At 47.2% G+C, this 16210-nt stretch overlaps 5 protein-coding genes across 5 annotated transcripts; 3 read left to right on the forward strand and 2 right to left on the reverse strand.

The window, feature by feature from the left end:
- Positions 1 to 196: 196 nt before the first annotated feature.
- On the reverse strand, positions 197 to 1009 carry N7466_002709 (C2H2-type zinc finger protein; the record flags this gene model as incomplete). Its single annotated transcript, XM_057162107.1, has 1 exon — positions 197 to 1009. One exon carries the CDS (start codon positions 1007 to 1009, stop codon positions 197 to 199), a length of 813 nt encoding a protein of 270 aa, XP_057025392.1.
- A 5330-nt stretch (positions 1010 to 6339) lies between these two features.
- N7466_002710 (uncharacterized protein) lies at positions 6340 to 6744 on the reverse strand (the record flags this gene model as incomplete). The annotated part of the gene is made up of 3 exons (XM_057162108.1): positions 6340 to 6441; positions 6484 to 6531; positions 6655 to 6744. 3 exons carry the CDS (start codon positions 6742 to 6744, stop codon positions 6340 to 6342), a joined length of 240 nt encoding a protein of 79 aa, XP_057025393.1.
- A 4241-nt stretch (positions 6745 to 10985) lies between these two features.
- Positions 10986 to 12016, forward strand: N7466_002711 (TIM-barrel enzyme family protein; the record flags this gene model as incomplete). The annotated part of the gene is made up of 3 exons (XM_057162109.1): positions 10986 to 11073; positions 11150 to 11295; positions 11408 to 12016. 3 exons carry the CDS (start codon positions 10986 to 10988, stop codon positions 12014 to 12016), a joined length of 843 nt encoding a protein of 280 aa, XP_057025394.1.
- A 268-nt stretch (positions 12017 to 12284) lies between these two features.
- Positions 12285 to 13252, forward strand: N7466_002712 (SDR family NAD(P)-dependent oxidoreductase; the record flags this gene model as incomplete). The annotated part of the gene is made up of 2 exons (XM_057162110.1): positions 12285 to 12345; positions 12417 to 13252. 2 exons carry the CDS (start codon positions 12285 to 12287, stop codon positions 13250 to 13252), a joined length of 897 nt encoding a protein of 298 aa, XP_057025395.1.
- Positions 13253 to 13979: 727 nt separating this feature from the next.
- On the forward strand, positions 13980 to 15763 carry N7466_002713 (glycosyl hydrolase family 79 C-terminal domain-containing protein; the record flags this gene model as incomplete). Its single annotated transcript, XM_057162111.1, has 5 exons — positions 13980 to 14242; positions 14311 to 14805; positions 14865 to 14917; positions 14973 to 15169; positions 15245 to 15763. The coding sequence occupies 5 exons, from the start codon at positions 13980 to 13982 to the stop codon at positions 15761 to 15763; spliced, it is 1527 nt and encodes a 508-aa protein (XP_057025396.1).
- Positions 15764 to 16210: the final 447 nt, after the last annotated feature.

Here is a 16210-nt window from a genome sequence, read left to right on the forward strand (position 1 = left end):
ACTCCGGGGCAGAAAATGCGCTTCAGAGACAGGACAGGATAAGGAGATGGAGCACTGCACAGCAGTGAGTCGGAGGATGTGAGGTTTTTCGTCAGGAGGTTTAAGAAAAGGGGGAATCAGTATGCAAACGATGGTGATGTGAAGGATAGCAATCCAGTCGGGGAGTAGGACGTGGATTGACACTATGCACGAGTCATTATGGGAGGCGTGGTCCACTGCTGGGAGGAGGCATGGAAGCATCGGTATTTTGGCTGACCGTGCGATGATGGGCGGCGGTGGAATAACCGGAATCTGGTCTTGACAAACCCCATCGTGACTCGCCGTCGGGTTCAGAGGTGGTAGAGCGCATATCGTCGGAGTGTGTGCGGTGGGTGCGAATGTGTTGCTTCATGTTATCCTTGCGCGTGAAAGCCTTATTGCAAATGGGACAATGCACACTTTTCTCGCCCGTGTGCTTCTTGCCATGGCGAGCGGCATGGCCCGAGGTGGTGAAGGTGGCCGAGCATCCATGGCTGGAAGCATACGGGCACGGATATTTGTTCTTTCGCCCCGTGCCCCGAAGACCAGCACCTTGGGATGATTTACCCTCTGATGGGGGAGCGGAGTGAATCTCGGGAGGTGTTCGTGGCGGGGCAGGACCGCGAGAAGGATAGCGGTATGGGTCCCGTCGCAGGTCCTGCCGGGCGTACGGGTGGTAACCGACTGAGGTCGGTTGGCTTAGTAGATAGTCGTATGCGGAGCCATTGGAGGAGCCTGGTGAGACTGGTTGGATGGCCTCGTTGACGGGGTCTAATGGATGGCGATATCCTCGTGGGGAGACTGTGGGGGACTCGGACGATGCTAGTGGCCGCGAGAAGTGTAGGTCGCTGACTGGCGGCAGGCGCTGGTGCTGCTGTGGCTCAGATTGCGAGTTCAGGGACCCGATCCTGGGGTGGGATCGGACTGCAAACGACGGGTTGTCGTCATTGTTAAGGATCGATACAATATTCGCCCTGCTGCTGACTGACATTTCCTCAGTGACCCGATGTACGGTCACCGGGGCTGGAAAATTATACTAAACAAGTTGGAGACGTATATTAGTATTTTCGTCTTCACTATGCCCGCTCGGCCGGGCCTAGGTACTCGAGATTGCTCTGACAAAGATTGAAGTTGCAACGGGGGAGGGCTGGGAAGACAACAGGAGGGAGATGAGAGGGGCTCCCGTGTGCCTCCCGTTGCAACCATCAAGTGGGATTGCAAACGTACCAGTGGTTCTCGGAAGATGTTTGTCTTTTGTGTTGTATAACACGTTGACAACATTAGGTCTTATGATAGGCACTGTTGGCCTACAGACCTAGCAAGCGCAAAAAGACTCGAAGCTGTAATCCTTGTCTTTGTGTTTGTGTTCACAGATGAGTGGCGAAATCTAGAGAGCGCAATGAACGCGATCTCACGAAAATACCAATGACGGTGCCGATCCTCAACTAAAAATGACCGGGGGTTGGATTGGTAGTGAAAGCTCGTGCTGGCGGATGTTGGTTTGAAGATAAGAATACTAGTTGAAGTCCGTTTTTGTTTTGTCCCCTGCGGCGTCGATGGCTGGAATTTCCCTTTCGAGGCTCTGGTCCCTTTTTCTCGCTTTTTCTTTTTGTGATTTTATTTTCCGGATTTTTCTCAAATTCGACGTGGGGGAACACAATCCTCAACGGCAGTTGCAAACCGGGCTGGAGGGAGATCCAATACACCAAATTTCCTAGGTCGTCTAAAACGGTTTGAAGTGAACACGATCTTCCAGCGAAGGTGTTCAGGGTACACGAGAGAAATCGAAGATGTTAGAGTAGCGTCTTTTATATGACGGATGCTGTGTTGCCAGGGAAAATAAAGTTGGTCCTTGGTTTCATATGATGGAAAGGTTGATAAGTGGCAAGGAGGGGAAAGGGCGAGATTCGTGATAGATAGGCGACTTTCTAAAGATAAACCGCCAGAAGAAATGGAGGGATCCAAAAGCTGAGATGCAAAAGGAATGGAAGGATGCAGCAAAAGTAGAAACGGAGAAAAGAAGAAAGTGACTAAATTTCCAAAGTCATGTTCCATTTCAGGTACTAAACATACTAAATAATGGCGCCAGGTAAAGCCAAGCTTCCAGGGTCTGTTCGGCGAGGCTCTCCCCAGAAGCTCCGTAATTTTTTGCATACGTTATTACCGAGCGTGGTAGTGGAGCTTGTCCACTTTGGAATCATACCAGGGGAGAACAGCATACGTGTGTAATTTTTGAAAAGGAAAAAAAAAAGGAAAAAGATTAAACGACAGGACCCCTAATCCACTAGAACTACTCTGCGCAGACCCGTTTCTGGGCTCCGTTTCTTCCGGCCCGCCCCTCGACCCTGGCGGGGACGGACTCGTCAGCTTAAGATCTACTAAGGTAATTTGCAATTTGTTCTTTTCAATTCCTTTTCTGATACTTTTGTTTCTTCGTTTTGTTGTATGTACTTCTTACCATCTCGGAGCTTGTCCACCGGGATTCCCGACTCCACCTTGAATTCCCAATACGACTAGGGCTTCGGCTGGGCCAAGCGAAATGTGTACCTCTCTACCAGAAACCGTGCATATCGGGTGAACTACGGCAAAAAAGACAGGAATACGAATGTAAAGATTTTTTAAAAAAAATTAAAGAAAATTAAGACGGCCCAGAAAGCTATTTTTCCCCTTTGTTCCATGGACCCTGGAAACGATAATCGGCGCAGGGACTTTTCCATTCCTTGGTTAGTTCGGGCAATTCTTTACCCATGCTTTTTTTTCCATTCGCCTCATAACCTACACAGACGGCACAAGACCGTATTATTGTCAATAACTAATACCAAAGCCTATCAAGAAAAGTCAACATATATTGATTTTAATTTTGAACATTTTTTAATATTTTTTTTAGAGGTAAAGCGCTGGGGTCCAGGGACATACGTAAGTGATGATGTTGCGCTCGTCACTTATCTTCAATAGGAACTCACCTCCGGGTCCGAGGTTTAGGCGGTGGGGATTCACCTTGAAAGACTGGATTACTTGCGAAGCCCTATCTTCCCGATTTATTTCTCCTTCCGTTCTGGTCCTGCAGGGCCCTGGGGGATTTCAATACGGAAAAAAAATTTGAAGAAAAAAACCTGGTATTGTACATACTGAAAAAGAAATAGCCCACTTGATCGACCGGACTATTAACTCGGAAATTCCAAGCTCTCAGAAGTCTAAATGCATATATCAACATTGAAATGTTGTGAAGAAGAGAAAAACGTGGTGTCCTTGACGTTGCCCGATCGACATGGATATTTGCTGAAAATAGAACTCTACACCGAGTGTTAAGTTCTAACTGCCGAAGCCCAGGAAGAGATTTTCACTTTCATTGAAATAGACGAAACATTTTCATATCAACGACCACGTAAGCAGATAAGGCCAGAAACAAGGCCTGTGATCGCTTCTCTTCTGCGTACATCCCTTAAAAAAAAAAAAAAAAAAAAAAACAGTGAAAGAAACGAATAAAAAACGGATTGGAAAGTCAAAAACCGCTATTTCGGGTCCAGGGGCCACTTGCAAGATTTCAAGATTTCAATTTTCGTACTCGTACGCGTCTGCCGCCCCGCCCCGTGAACCCATGCCTGCGCGGGGGCTCTCCGCCCAGCATACGTAAGTCAGCAACGTACATTAGGGTACACTCCTGTGTATTCAAGTATGTGTCAATAAGAAAGAATAGAAAAAAAAACTTGGGAAATAATTGACGGGGATCCATAACAGATGGCTTTCTTAACATGCCGTCAAATAATAAAAACTCGCTTGATTCCACCTTCACTATGCAGCTGGGTTACGCCTCCTAGCCCCTCAATGGCACAAATTAGCCAAATATGGTGTGCCGATCAGCCAAGCTTCTGCATCGATCTTGACCCTGGAGACACAAGGGTGTGTTCGTGCTGAATGGAGCAAAGAAAAGGGACAGCCCAAAAAAATAAATGAGGGGAGAGAGATCACAGGCCATACGGAGTACAAAAAAAGCAAATTCAAAACACCTAAAAAAAAAATTGAATTGCCAAAGAAATGAAACGAATTTGATCTGGTACACACTTTGAACCGTTGGGTGTATCAAGCCGAGCGATGATTTGCTCGGCGACGACGCTTGACGGGGTATACGTATGCAGTCTACGTATATCCACCCCCCACTGGGCTGAACTAGCCCCGATCCAGCAGTTATGCTTCCGTGCTTATCCTGACTAGTCCAACTAGTGCTCGCATCACGACCATGATTCGTACGTCGACCAGGCTTGGGAGATTACGCCACACGTTTTTTTGGACTTGTCAGGGACCCTTTTTAGTGTGGTTCCCTGGCGTTTCTGACTTTTCCCAAGCGGACCCTTTTTTTTAATTTACACCTAGTCTTGTGTATTGTCAGAATACACAGTATCATACCCTTTTTTTCTTAACCCTGAATGCAGGGACTCGTGGCCAGTCCCCTCCCTTATACCACCTTCAGCCTAGCTTGACGCCAATGGAGACCCGGCTATTCCAAGCCCATCCCTCATCTCTACTAGTGCTATGGAGCTGCTAATATTAAATTATGCCACTGCTGCACCTACTGACGCCTGCCCACGCGGCCTTTTGCTGCACTATCTTTCTATACGATATGCCGCAGGATCTGGGCTTGTCTTTTCTAGGGTTTGAGATTTTACTGTTCAAAGAAGCGTATAGTAGGATAACAAAGAGAGGGCAGATTTTGGACCCCAAGTTTTTAATTTGTGTACCAAAGAATACTTTGTAAGATTGAATAGATTTGATATCGGAAGATTTTGTAAAAAATGATCATCGTAATCGATCGATCGCAAAGGAACCAATGAATTAAAATTGAAGAAAAAAAAAAGAGGAAAAAAGTAACGAATAGAAATTGAGAAATCCGTCGTATTCCAAGCTTCCTTGGAAAGTAAATGGAAACACGTGGAAACCAAAGTTTCCCAATCTTCCGTTCTCCATACTAGTACTCAATGAATCTGTCAACTTCCCAGGCCACCACATTTAAACCTGCTTCACACAGCCACAGGGCCCCGTTTTCTTTGTTCCATTTATGTCTTCGAAGATACTGTCTTCCAGAACGTTTGTACCAATTGACGTTCATTCGCTCGGTACTCACGGGCGACTCCATAGTCGATCCGGCACCCGTTCTCCCGGCGTTTTTCTTTTTCCCGTTGATTTTAGCGATCGCAAATAATGCGTGCAACTTATGCCGCTGCCTACAGCTCCTTGAACTATGTCAACGCTCCACCTCAATCCCTTTGTGGCGCATGTCAACACATCTTGATCCGAGAGGAAAAAAGAAAACAAACAGCTAGATCCATGGATCTATTTCTGATGTGTTTGATGACACCCTACATACGGTCCCTTAGCTATAGCTGTAGCAGCTAGCTACAACTGCTGATTACGACAGATATTTCGTATACCTTCCAGACCCGCAAACCACCTCAGGATACCGACATCAATAACCCTCGAGGTTACTGTGTATTTACACTTCCACAGAGTACTTCCAGCTCGATGATAAGAAAATTGCCGGCAATCAATTCAAGCGTGGAATCATTACCCGGGCGCAATCTTCACGTGGAGTCGAGTGCGTATGTACTACGGAGAATAATGTCCATGCTTCCTGATAAATTTAGAAATCACTAGTACGTTACCCTGTCTCACTTTCAAGCTTCTTACGTATCAGATGCCGCCTTGGCTGTCGCGTCAACTGGTATCAGATAATACTTACAGATAGGGATGTTGCGTACTCCAGATCTGCGGCCAGATAATCAGGATCAACAAAGCTTCGACAACAAACAGCTCGCTTAGGCATTTACGACGAAAATCATTGCCCTGATCCTCGCTTGGAACGTGATCCACAGGCCCCATTCACTGCGCACGAGGAACAAAGTAGGGACGCGAGTAGCTTATGTACACGTATCGTATTCGTCGTGTCAAAAAAAAAAAAGGGAAGAAAAAGCAAATTTCAATATTTTTCAAGGTCATAAAACATCCCATTTCACTGTTTTTTAGCATTTAAAGAATACTGGTACTTTACATTGAAACTTGAGTCAGGCTGTCCATGCACACCCAAGCTAAACATGTCCTACAGATAAGTATCTGCAGGGGGCCTGACTGCAACTCAGCTTCCCCATAAATTCAATGCGAAGCCACACACACACGCCGCAAAGAAAGTGGATCACAGAAATCAAAAGTCATTTCGGCGCGCGAACGTGTTTCGCTCCAAATGTGTCCTTTGCTCTCAGGAATTCAGCAAACAAAGAAATGGAAACTCAGTCCCCCTGGGTACCTATTAATAATAGCTCCATAGATCATCTACTCTGTATCGCCGTATATCCGATCACCAAGATCAACAGCTCCCCATACCAGACCGGACTTCAAATCCATGTCAATCGTAACTTGACTACCCCTCAAACCCTATACAATCTAAAAGCGCATGCTACTATGCACAGTACTTACCCTAACGGGATCTCCGTCAAACACTCCGAACGGGCAACCCTCAGACCCCTGTATCACAACCCATATTAAGTAACCCGGACTGGACAGCTTGTTTGGAAGTAGTACCTTTGAAAACAATATACAGGACCCCTCCACTAAACCAAACCCGCCAACTACCTCACCTCACCTCACCTCACCAGATACTACCCTTTCCTCCTGAATCAACCCAACCCACATCCAGCCCTCCCATTCGATCGGCGCACCCAGGGTCCGGCCGAACATAACACAAGTGGAGACCCAAAGGAGCGGGGAACGAAAATCCCTGAATCGCGTCCGTGGTACTCCGTGCTTAGACGAAAGGAGGTGACGAGGCCAGCATTCGTACTCTACCCTGGATCCAGATCCAGATCCAGATCTCCTCCGAGCCGAGTACGAAGCAGACGTCAAGTATCTGACGAAGCTTTTGACCCGTGCCCACACGCCTCGGCAAGAAAACCATTGCGGCGATGAATATCCGGAAATCCACCTCGTCCAAAATTCCGCCGCTCCGTGGCGGTGGATAGAAAGAAAGTGGATGTGGCTAAGCATGTGGGCTGGGAATGAGGGTCGTGTGTTTTGTTTGCTTTTGCCTGCTGCTGCTTCGTGTGGATACAGACGACACGCCAGAATCCAGGCCGATGCAGTATGTAGTATGTATGGCACCGCACCGCACTTGGCCGAAGATGGATGGATACAGGATACAAGATACAAAGTGCACAGTACAACTACGTACTGTACGACGGTAGTCCCACGTCAAGACGGCCAGCATCCAGTCTCCATTGGACAAGTCGGATGATGGCAGGAAAGAAAAACGCGGAATTACTCCGTACTGTACGATATTCGGGTCCCGGGCCACGGTAACTGTAAAACAAAACCAGATGCAGGGTGGAAGCTAGTACTAGTTATTAGCACACCCGGGGCTGCGTAAGCAGAAACGTCATGTCGGTGGATGGGTTCCAGCAAGCCCGATAGAATCTTAGCGATTGTGCCCTTTGTTTCGCTTCTGGGAGATTAATGTGTCTGTTTGCGCTCTTGATAGGTTGGCCCCTGCATATTGGGTGGACATGCGATATCGCGGCTATGAACTGGTTACGTGGTGAAGGGCTTGATTCGGATGGGCCCTGCATCGTGGGTGTCTCTGAAGCTGGGGTCTTGGTGGCATGGGAAGGACTATGTAGGGTGTATATGGAACTTTGGAGGGCTTTATTGGGTTTGCGTGTCCGAGTGTGTTTGCGTGTCCGAGTGGTGATTTCTGAAGATTTCCTTTGCTAGAAATCTGGAAGTAATGCCTTTTCTGTGGTGCGGACTGGTGAACTGGCGCCCGTGGGTCTGAGCTATACATAGTACTTTGTTGTTGGTCACTATATAGTATGCATCAACCGATCGTACCATGTGCCGCGCAGAGTTGATCTGAAAGCTCCGCCTGGCATTCTGAGACTAGTGGCATTGTCGACGATTACTTATCTAACAGGCACCCATGGACTGGTGCTGCATTTTGCAGCATTGGGGTCTGATAGGGCGAAATGCCTAACAAGAATTTTATGAGGCTTATACTACACCCGCATTGGAAGTTGAGCTTCCTCAAGTAGGCCTAGGTATGCAGTTAATTCCTTTGATATCGACAGCCTGACATCAATTGATGGTGATTATTTTCCTTAATACCTATTAAGCCCATACACTCGTCCCAGGCTGACCCATTACTTGAATCGCCACAGCAAAGATATTACACCAACCCTGACTTTCTCCAGTCCAATCTTCGAATTTGTTACAATCCTTTTTGAAGACATTATCTCCTTCAGGTTCTGACCCTCTAGCACACAAGGAATCTCTAGCACACAAGGAATCAACCTTCATAATCGTTATTCGAATGACACAACGAAACAAGAAGAATAGGAGGATTTGATCGTTCACACCTAGGAACAGATCGTCAATATGGGCATCACTAGTCTGATCCTCGGTGTGCCTTGATTCATCAAGAGATTGACAATCACCCTTTCCTCCAGTGAGAACAATCTGACTCTTACTCGATTATGGCTCAGAGATCAATCGATGTATCATATATGGTGTACATCAGGGAAGTCGAAGTTCCGAGGCCCACGTTGCTTGCCGGGAGCGTTGCCTGCAATTCAAATTCATCTCTTCAAAAGGTTGTGATAGAGATAGAACAGTGGTAAAAACCCGAGTCACAACGCCAGGTGATCAATTAACATCGTATCTGATCGAAACAGCTTTCAATGTTTCTGAGGTAGCAACTATAAACGTGGGAGAGGTTTCATGCGTGGGTAGAAAATGGTGGCTTAGTTTTCAAGTTTACTAGTGCATACTAGTAGCACTTTAGTTTTGAGGGCAGCTCCCAAGTGGACTGGAAAGTTATTTGATCATGGAATAAGGTTGCGGGTGAGAATTAAGTCAGTATTTGAGAGTATAAAGCTATTTAAATAGTACAGGTTATAACAGCACTTTATTGAACCTCCCTCAAGTGCAGAAAGTCAGCCAGTCCTGACGAGGGGGTGCAAAGAGGTTGACCAAAAACCAAATTTCTCATAATCATAAAGGATTGATGCGTTTGAACTGGGAGAGAAGCCTGGGGTTGCTTACCGGGCTTCATGTATGAAAAAAGAGGATAGTACACATGTGATATATGTTTAGTATCTACCATTACCATGTAGTAGGCAGGAGAGGCTCTGGACTTGCCAAGAGTTCAAATGTAATGTTGTTGATACATATAACTGCATGTAGCACTTTCAAATGCTAGTGAATAAATAAGCACTGCACAGGTTACAGATCACCTCACTGTTTTTTTTCCTGGGGATTTTATCGATTCTTCTAACTTTACTTCTACCCCTTCCACCTCCGCCTTCGAGATAGCACACTCAGCACTGCCAGGTAATATTCAAGTGCTAATTCAAACTTCTTGATCCTCTAATATCTCCGCCTTTACTAGATAGTGCCTGTAGGCTGTGAGGTCTTTCGTCATATGAGTCCCCCAGTTGGTAGTTGGAAAGTAAGATGAAAGTAGGCACTGAACAGTGAGTCCAATACGGTCAATAACTATCTCAAGTATTGAGTAGGTACTCATCTCGAGTACTAAGTATAAGCCCATTCCAAGTATTCAAAAAGTACATCAATTGATAGTACTACTAGTAGTATTATTTCATGATGCAAAAAAATGGGGTCGGTGAGTCTATGAAGATCCTCCTCGATCAATGTGAGGCATTCATAGAGACCCTCAAAGCGGAGAGACTTATTTTGTTCTCCGCTATGGAGCGAGTACTTCGAAACCTTTTACCTGATCAACTTATGACTATTGATCTCGACTACTGGGAAGAGCTACGTGCAGCAAGGGACCCAATGCACTGGACCGCAATCCCAATGAAGAGAAGCCTAGCCGAATGAGAAGAAAAGAGCGAAGAGCGAAGAGTGGATGAGCTTCGGAATCGTGGGTTTAGCAAATATACTCACCCAGCCAACAATTCAAAGTCCAGGAATCTTAGTGAAGCTTTCAGAGACATGGAAGTACTTCAGCTAAGCGGCGAGACTCCTGTCCAGGCAGTCAAAAGAAACCCCAATAGCAGAGAAATTTACACACATTCTGTACCGAAGACAACAACCACTGATGTTTCACGGAACGGAATGCTCTGGTCGGTTAAAGAAGCTATGCTTCCGCATCTTCGAGATGTAAGTGAGACTTGACGGGAAATGGTAGATCTTGCTATAAAAGCCATCCTATGAATGGTGAAGCGCCTTACATCTAAGCCAGAAAGATGCCGATGATGCACTCTGCTTTTCTCAATCAATCTTTTAATTCCAGTGTCACCTTCAAGACGGGGAAAGAAGACTTTCATGCGCATCCGATTGAAAATCCCGACGATAGGTACATGATTCTCACCTCCCTCCAGCCGAGAGGCTCAGGCTGTCAAGTCCATACCAAATTCGGAAGCACAAACACGTCTCCATTAACCTCAGAACGGGTTTGATGCGGACCCTCACTCTGGGGGTATTTGGCAACCCAACAAGACCAAAATGTTCTTTTCCTGGGGGCTAAATTCCACATCTTGCCGGCCACTTAGCAAGGAGAAGTTATGGGCATCACAGGATTTCGACTTATAGACCGTGTAGAAGCATCGGGCTTTTCTGATCGTTGGTTTGTGATGTACAATCTGGCTCTACCGAACTTCCAAACAGAAGACTGGCTTGACTGTCCTAAGGACTGGGTATGGTGAAAATTATGAATGGAATACTTGTTTTCAATATGTCCTGTGCCCCTCATGCTACTTAGTAATCTCATAAAAGCGGCGGCAGTTCAGAGTCAAGATAGGAAGGCCCCACCAGATAATCACCTACAGTATCAGCATTGATACATATGAGAGATAGAATACTACACTGCACTTCCCCTCTTGAACACTTAGTCCGTCTCAGCCTTGGAACTGCTTGTTCAATCAACCCATTTGTACTCTCAATTCCAGTAGTGGTTCTTTGTTGACATGCCTCGTCCGACCAATCGAGAAGAAGTCCTCGCGCGACTTCGCAAAACAGTTGCCGATGGCTCCATCATCGTTGGAGCTGGAGCTGGTATGAGTTTTCCCATCTGATCAAACAATTAGTCTACTAAGAAATGAACACCCTACTAAGTACGCGATGACACCAGGAATTGGCCTATCTGCCAAGTCAGTCGAAGCAGGCGGCGCTGATCTCATCTTGGTCTATAATTCAGGCCGATTCCGCATGGCCGGCCATGGATCTCTGGCAGGATTGATGCCCTACTCCGATGCCAACAAAGTGGTTGTGGAAATGGTGTGTTTACGTGGTCTTCCAAGATCCATCTGCGACCGTCCCACCGTCCACGCAAAACCGATGCACCCACCATTCTATAAGCCATGACTAACACACACCTAAAACAAACCAGGCTTCGGAGATTCTCCCTATCGTGAAGAATGCCCCTGTCCTAGCGGGAGTCTGTGGCACCGATCCCCTCCGCGAGATGCCCGCATTCCTCGCCGAACTCAAGCGCATTGGTTTCGTCGGTGTGCAAAATTTCCCTACGGTCGGGTTGATTGACGGGCAATTCCGACAGAACCTCGAAGAAACGGGCATGGGATTTGACCGTGAAGTTGAAATGATCGCAGAGGCACACAGACAAGGGCTCGTGACGACTCCTTACGTCTTTAATGAGGAGGAATCGACCAAGATGGCGAAGGCTGGAGCGGATGTCATCGTCGCGCATGCGGGCCTCACGACCTCTGGCTCGATCGGAGCCTTGAGCGGTAAGTCGCTCGAGGATTGTGTGGGATTTGTACAGGGGATTCGAGACGCAGCTGCGCGAGTTAATCCCGATGTCCTGGTACTATGCTACGGAGGGCCAATTGCGCAGCCGTCGGACGCGGAGTATGTGCTCTCGAGGACGGTGGGGGTGCATGGCTTCTTCGGGGCGAGTAGTATGGAGCGGCTGCCGGTGGAGAGAGCGATCGAGGAGAATGCGAAGCAATTTAAGCGATTGAGGATTCGTTTGGAGTGATTGCGGATGAGAATTCCCGGCTAGTCTTCTGGACCTCCTTAACTATGTCGGGGAGAGAAAATGGATATTAGCCGGGATTCCCACTTGAGTCTCCAAACGGGCAATTTCTCCCCGCGTCAAGTGGATCTGCGGGGACAAGCAATTGTTATCGTCGGTTAAATTGGCGGGGTACAAAGTAACCAGTCTGGCAACTTCCAAATCAACTTTCTTTTTCAAGTTCTTCCTCTGCTATAACAATTCAAACATACTCAATATCAATCAATCCAAAATGGCAAACACAAACCGCGTTTTGGAGAGCAAGCTTGCTCTCGTCACTGGTGGCTCCAGGGGTGCGTCCAGTCCAGAGTTCCAGACCCTGTAAACAAAGAAGAATCCAATGCGCTAATGAGATGGTAAACAGGAATTGGTGAAGCGATCGCACGCAACCTAGCCGCAAAGGGTGCCTCACTCTTGCTAAACTTCACCTCCGAGTCCTCGCGTGCCGCCACAAATGAGCTCTGCGCCTCACTGGCCGCGGCCCACGGCGTCCAATGCGAAAGTGTCCAGGCCGATCTATCCAAGCCCGAAGAGGCCGTCAAAACCATCATTGCGGCCGCACAAGAAAAGTTCGGATCCTCCAAAAAGCTTCAGATTGACATTCTCGTGAACAATGCCGGTGTCTCAGCAGACCGCGACCTGAACGACGCAGTCAAGGGCCCCATCGACGCTGACCTTTTCAACTGGCACTACACCATCAACGTACTCGCTCCCCTCCTCCTCACCCAAGGAATCACCGAGTACCTCCCCACAGACCGCAGTGGTCGCATCGTCAACATTTCTAGCGTGTCTTCCGCAATGGGCTTCGTGGGCCAGTCAATTTATGGCGGCACCAAGTCAGCCCTCGAGGCTATGACACGTACCTGGGCGCGCGAGTTGGCCGATCGCGCCACTGTCAACGCGGTCAACCCCGGCCCGGTCATTGGTGACATGTACTTCAAGGCAGGCGAGGGCTTTTGGAACGATATTCAGGGCTTCCAGGATAATACCCCTGGTAGCAAGTTGGACGTTAATGACCCGGATACCATGTCACGGATTACAGAGGAACAGGCGGGTCTTATCAAGGAGAAGATGGGTGGGCGGAGACCGGCGTTCACGAGTGAGGTTGCAGGTGTCGTTGGAATGTTGTGCACACCGGATGGTCAATGGACTACGGGTAGTGTGGTCTGTGCCAATGGTGGAATGAGGATGACAGTTTAAATGATCCCGAATGGGTATTCCCTTCAATTGAAAGCCATTTGATTTTACATAATTCTCAACCTTTTCTATTGCCGTTGCTGCCAACCAGGCAATATCAAACCCCGGATTCATGACCTCGGCGGATGCATCGGGAGAAAGGCTGGTGGGGTGCATAAAAATCTGTGGGGTGTACAGCCAGCTTCTAGTGGATTGCTAGCTTCCAGGTTGCGATTGTGACTGTTCGGTAAGTGGAGGTGAGAAAGTCGGCAATTCGCACTCATCAGTCTCGCGCTAGGAAAGTTTATATGGTGCTCCCGGACTTTATGCCCTGGTGTTTACATCATATCATCATACGTCGGCAACTAGCTTGTACGGAGACCCCGGGAAACCCGGGGTAAATGCGGGGGTTATGGTCAATCAGGAAATGCCTGCCGATGATCTTATGCCATATGGAGGCGGCATTTGATATTCGGTTTTTGGTTATACCAAGGCACCCTGGAATGGAGACATACATTGGCTCATGTACCTTGCTAGGTACTTTTCCAAGCTTATGCATGATATGCATCTACATGACAATATATGTACAAGGTTCAATTCAAAGCCCGATTGCTTTTGATAGCCGTGCGAGGTGGGTATAAATATCGGACATCTGGACATACTAATGGATGTAGTGTCCACAACCTTGGAAAGCATTCCAAGCCTGGAGGCCATAGACAACTGACAGGAGAGGCATACCAGTTCTATCAGAATGCTATCTTATTTTTCTCTGCTGAGCCTTGCTGCTTTTGCTAGTCATAGCTATGCGTACCACAGTCCTATAGCCATTCCAGGGCCAGGAAAGAACAGCGAACCAGTGGAAAGAGATTTACAGTCACTATCCATCGAATTTGCATTCTTCCCCGACTATGCAGGCAACCATTCGCACCCGAACAAGTTTTCACGGAATTTGTTGGACAACTTGAGGAGAGCCACAGGTGTATCGCCGAAAGTGAGAGTTGGAGGAACTTCCCAGTAAGAGTCCAAAATTTCCCTCCACCTCAACTTAGAAGTCTTTTTGACCTAGGAACTCTTCAATCTAGAGATCATTCCAATTATTACCCCGATCAAGAAGAGGGAGTTCAGCTCATCTTTGCTCACCCTACCGATGACCAACCAATCGAAATAAAATATGGGCCCGCTTTCTTCGAGTCATATCACACCTTGGGCGATATCAAGTTCTCGCATGGTCTGAACATGGCCCAGAATAAGTCACTTGACCAGCTTGAAATGGCTGCTGTGGAAGCCTGCACCTCCATCGGCCCTCAGCTGGAGCTTTACGAATTAGGAAATGAGTGGGACCTTTCTGTGGGGGACTATCGTCCTGCAAATTATTCATTGTTAGATTACGTGCACGAATGGAACCGAAAGTCTGCTGTGATTAGATCTACAGTGGAGAAGGCTTGTCCTGGTCATTTCCCTGGGTTCATGGCACCGAGCTTTGTCTTTGTTGAGGGCATGACTACCTGGACAGCGGAAGAATTATACAATCTTGACTATGACCCGCATAACCTTACAAGACTCATTTCCTTCCACAAGTGAGATGCACGCTTTCTTTTCCATTATGAGTGTTCGAACGCTGACTTTTCATTTCAAGTTACATGGGTGTCTTTGAGCCGCCACTAGCTCCAGTATCTTACGATCTTCAAAGTAAGTTACGATCTATGTTCTAATAAAGTGTAAGAATTAATACTGACATGTAAAGAAACACTGATGAACCACACCAACATTGTCGACAACCTGGAATTGCAAATTCAGCGAATGAAGAACATTGCGCACATTGGTCATCCATATACTTTGGGCGAAACGAATTCCATTGCGAATCAAGGACGTAATGGTGAGACGAATGTCTTCGGTGACGCCTTGTGGGTAGTTGACTTTTCCCTCTGGGCTGCCGCAAATGTATGAATCACATATCCTGAGTACTCACTAGAAACCGTTAATGACGGGTCATTGACTAATAATCCTCAAATGCAGAACATCAAGCGCCTCAATTTCCATCAAGGCCTCAATTACCGATATGCCTCCTGGCAGCCTATTTCCAGCGAGGGACAGCCACCCACCACGCGCCCCCCATATTATGGTCATATTATGGTCGCCACCGCCATTGGACACTCAGACAACAGTCGAATTGTCAACATACCATTGCAAAACGATACGGAGGCTGCTTATGGTATTTACGAGGGCGATCAGCTCTCAAAGCTTGTTGTTGTGAATCTTAACGCATTTAACCAGTCTACAACTGCAGACCGCCCGAGCAGGGATTACGAGTTCAAGATTCCCAGTCACCATCAGCAGGCCACGTTGAAGAGGCTGATTGCTCCAGGCAGTGACGCTTTGACCAATATTACGTTTGGGGGTGTTTCTTACGACTATGATCTCAAGCAGGGGAGACCAGTCACCATGGATTCCCACGAGGAGATAGTGAAGATCCATGATTCAGTGCTTCGGATTGCCGTTCCCGATGCGTCTGCCATTCTGTTGTCTCTTGATTGAAGCATGTCCGTCTCAATGTCTTGATTCTTGATTCGCGGCTTCCATTTCTACTCTTTTGAAGTTCAATGCAATTACCCGACGACAGTTTCATATCCACCACCCCCTTTACTGAGTAGCAAGTACAACACCTAGTATCTCAAGAAGGGAGTACTGAGCAGGTACTCATCCTGAGCACTGAATGTATACCCATTCCAAGTATTAAATACGTGTTATGTACACTTCAAAGTTGGAGACCCTACCTAGACAAATGACTGGAATTGAACTGCGCATCGCGCGGATACACGGTGCTCTTTACTTGTATTGATTACCCGCAGAGTCCCTACCAAGTTGAAGCTTCTCTTCCTGCAAAAGCGTAGGGTCCAGCCTTAAATGGATAAAATTAGACGAACGAAAAAGATCTAAAAGCAAACAAAAAAGCAAAGTGCTTTCATTGGTTGGATTCCAGAC

The sequence above is a fragment of the Penicillium verhagenii genome (genome assembly GCF_028828195.1).
Source record: "Penicillium verhagenii strain IBT 33310 chromosome Unknown utg000003l_segment0_segment0, whole genome shotgun sequence".
NCBI classification, from domain to species: Eukaryota; Fungi; Ascomycota; class Eurotiomycetes; order Eurotiales; family Aspergillaceae; genus Penicillium; species Penicillium verhagenii.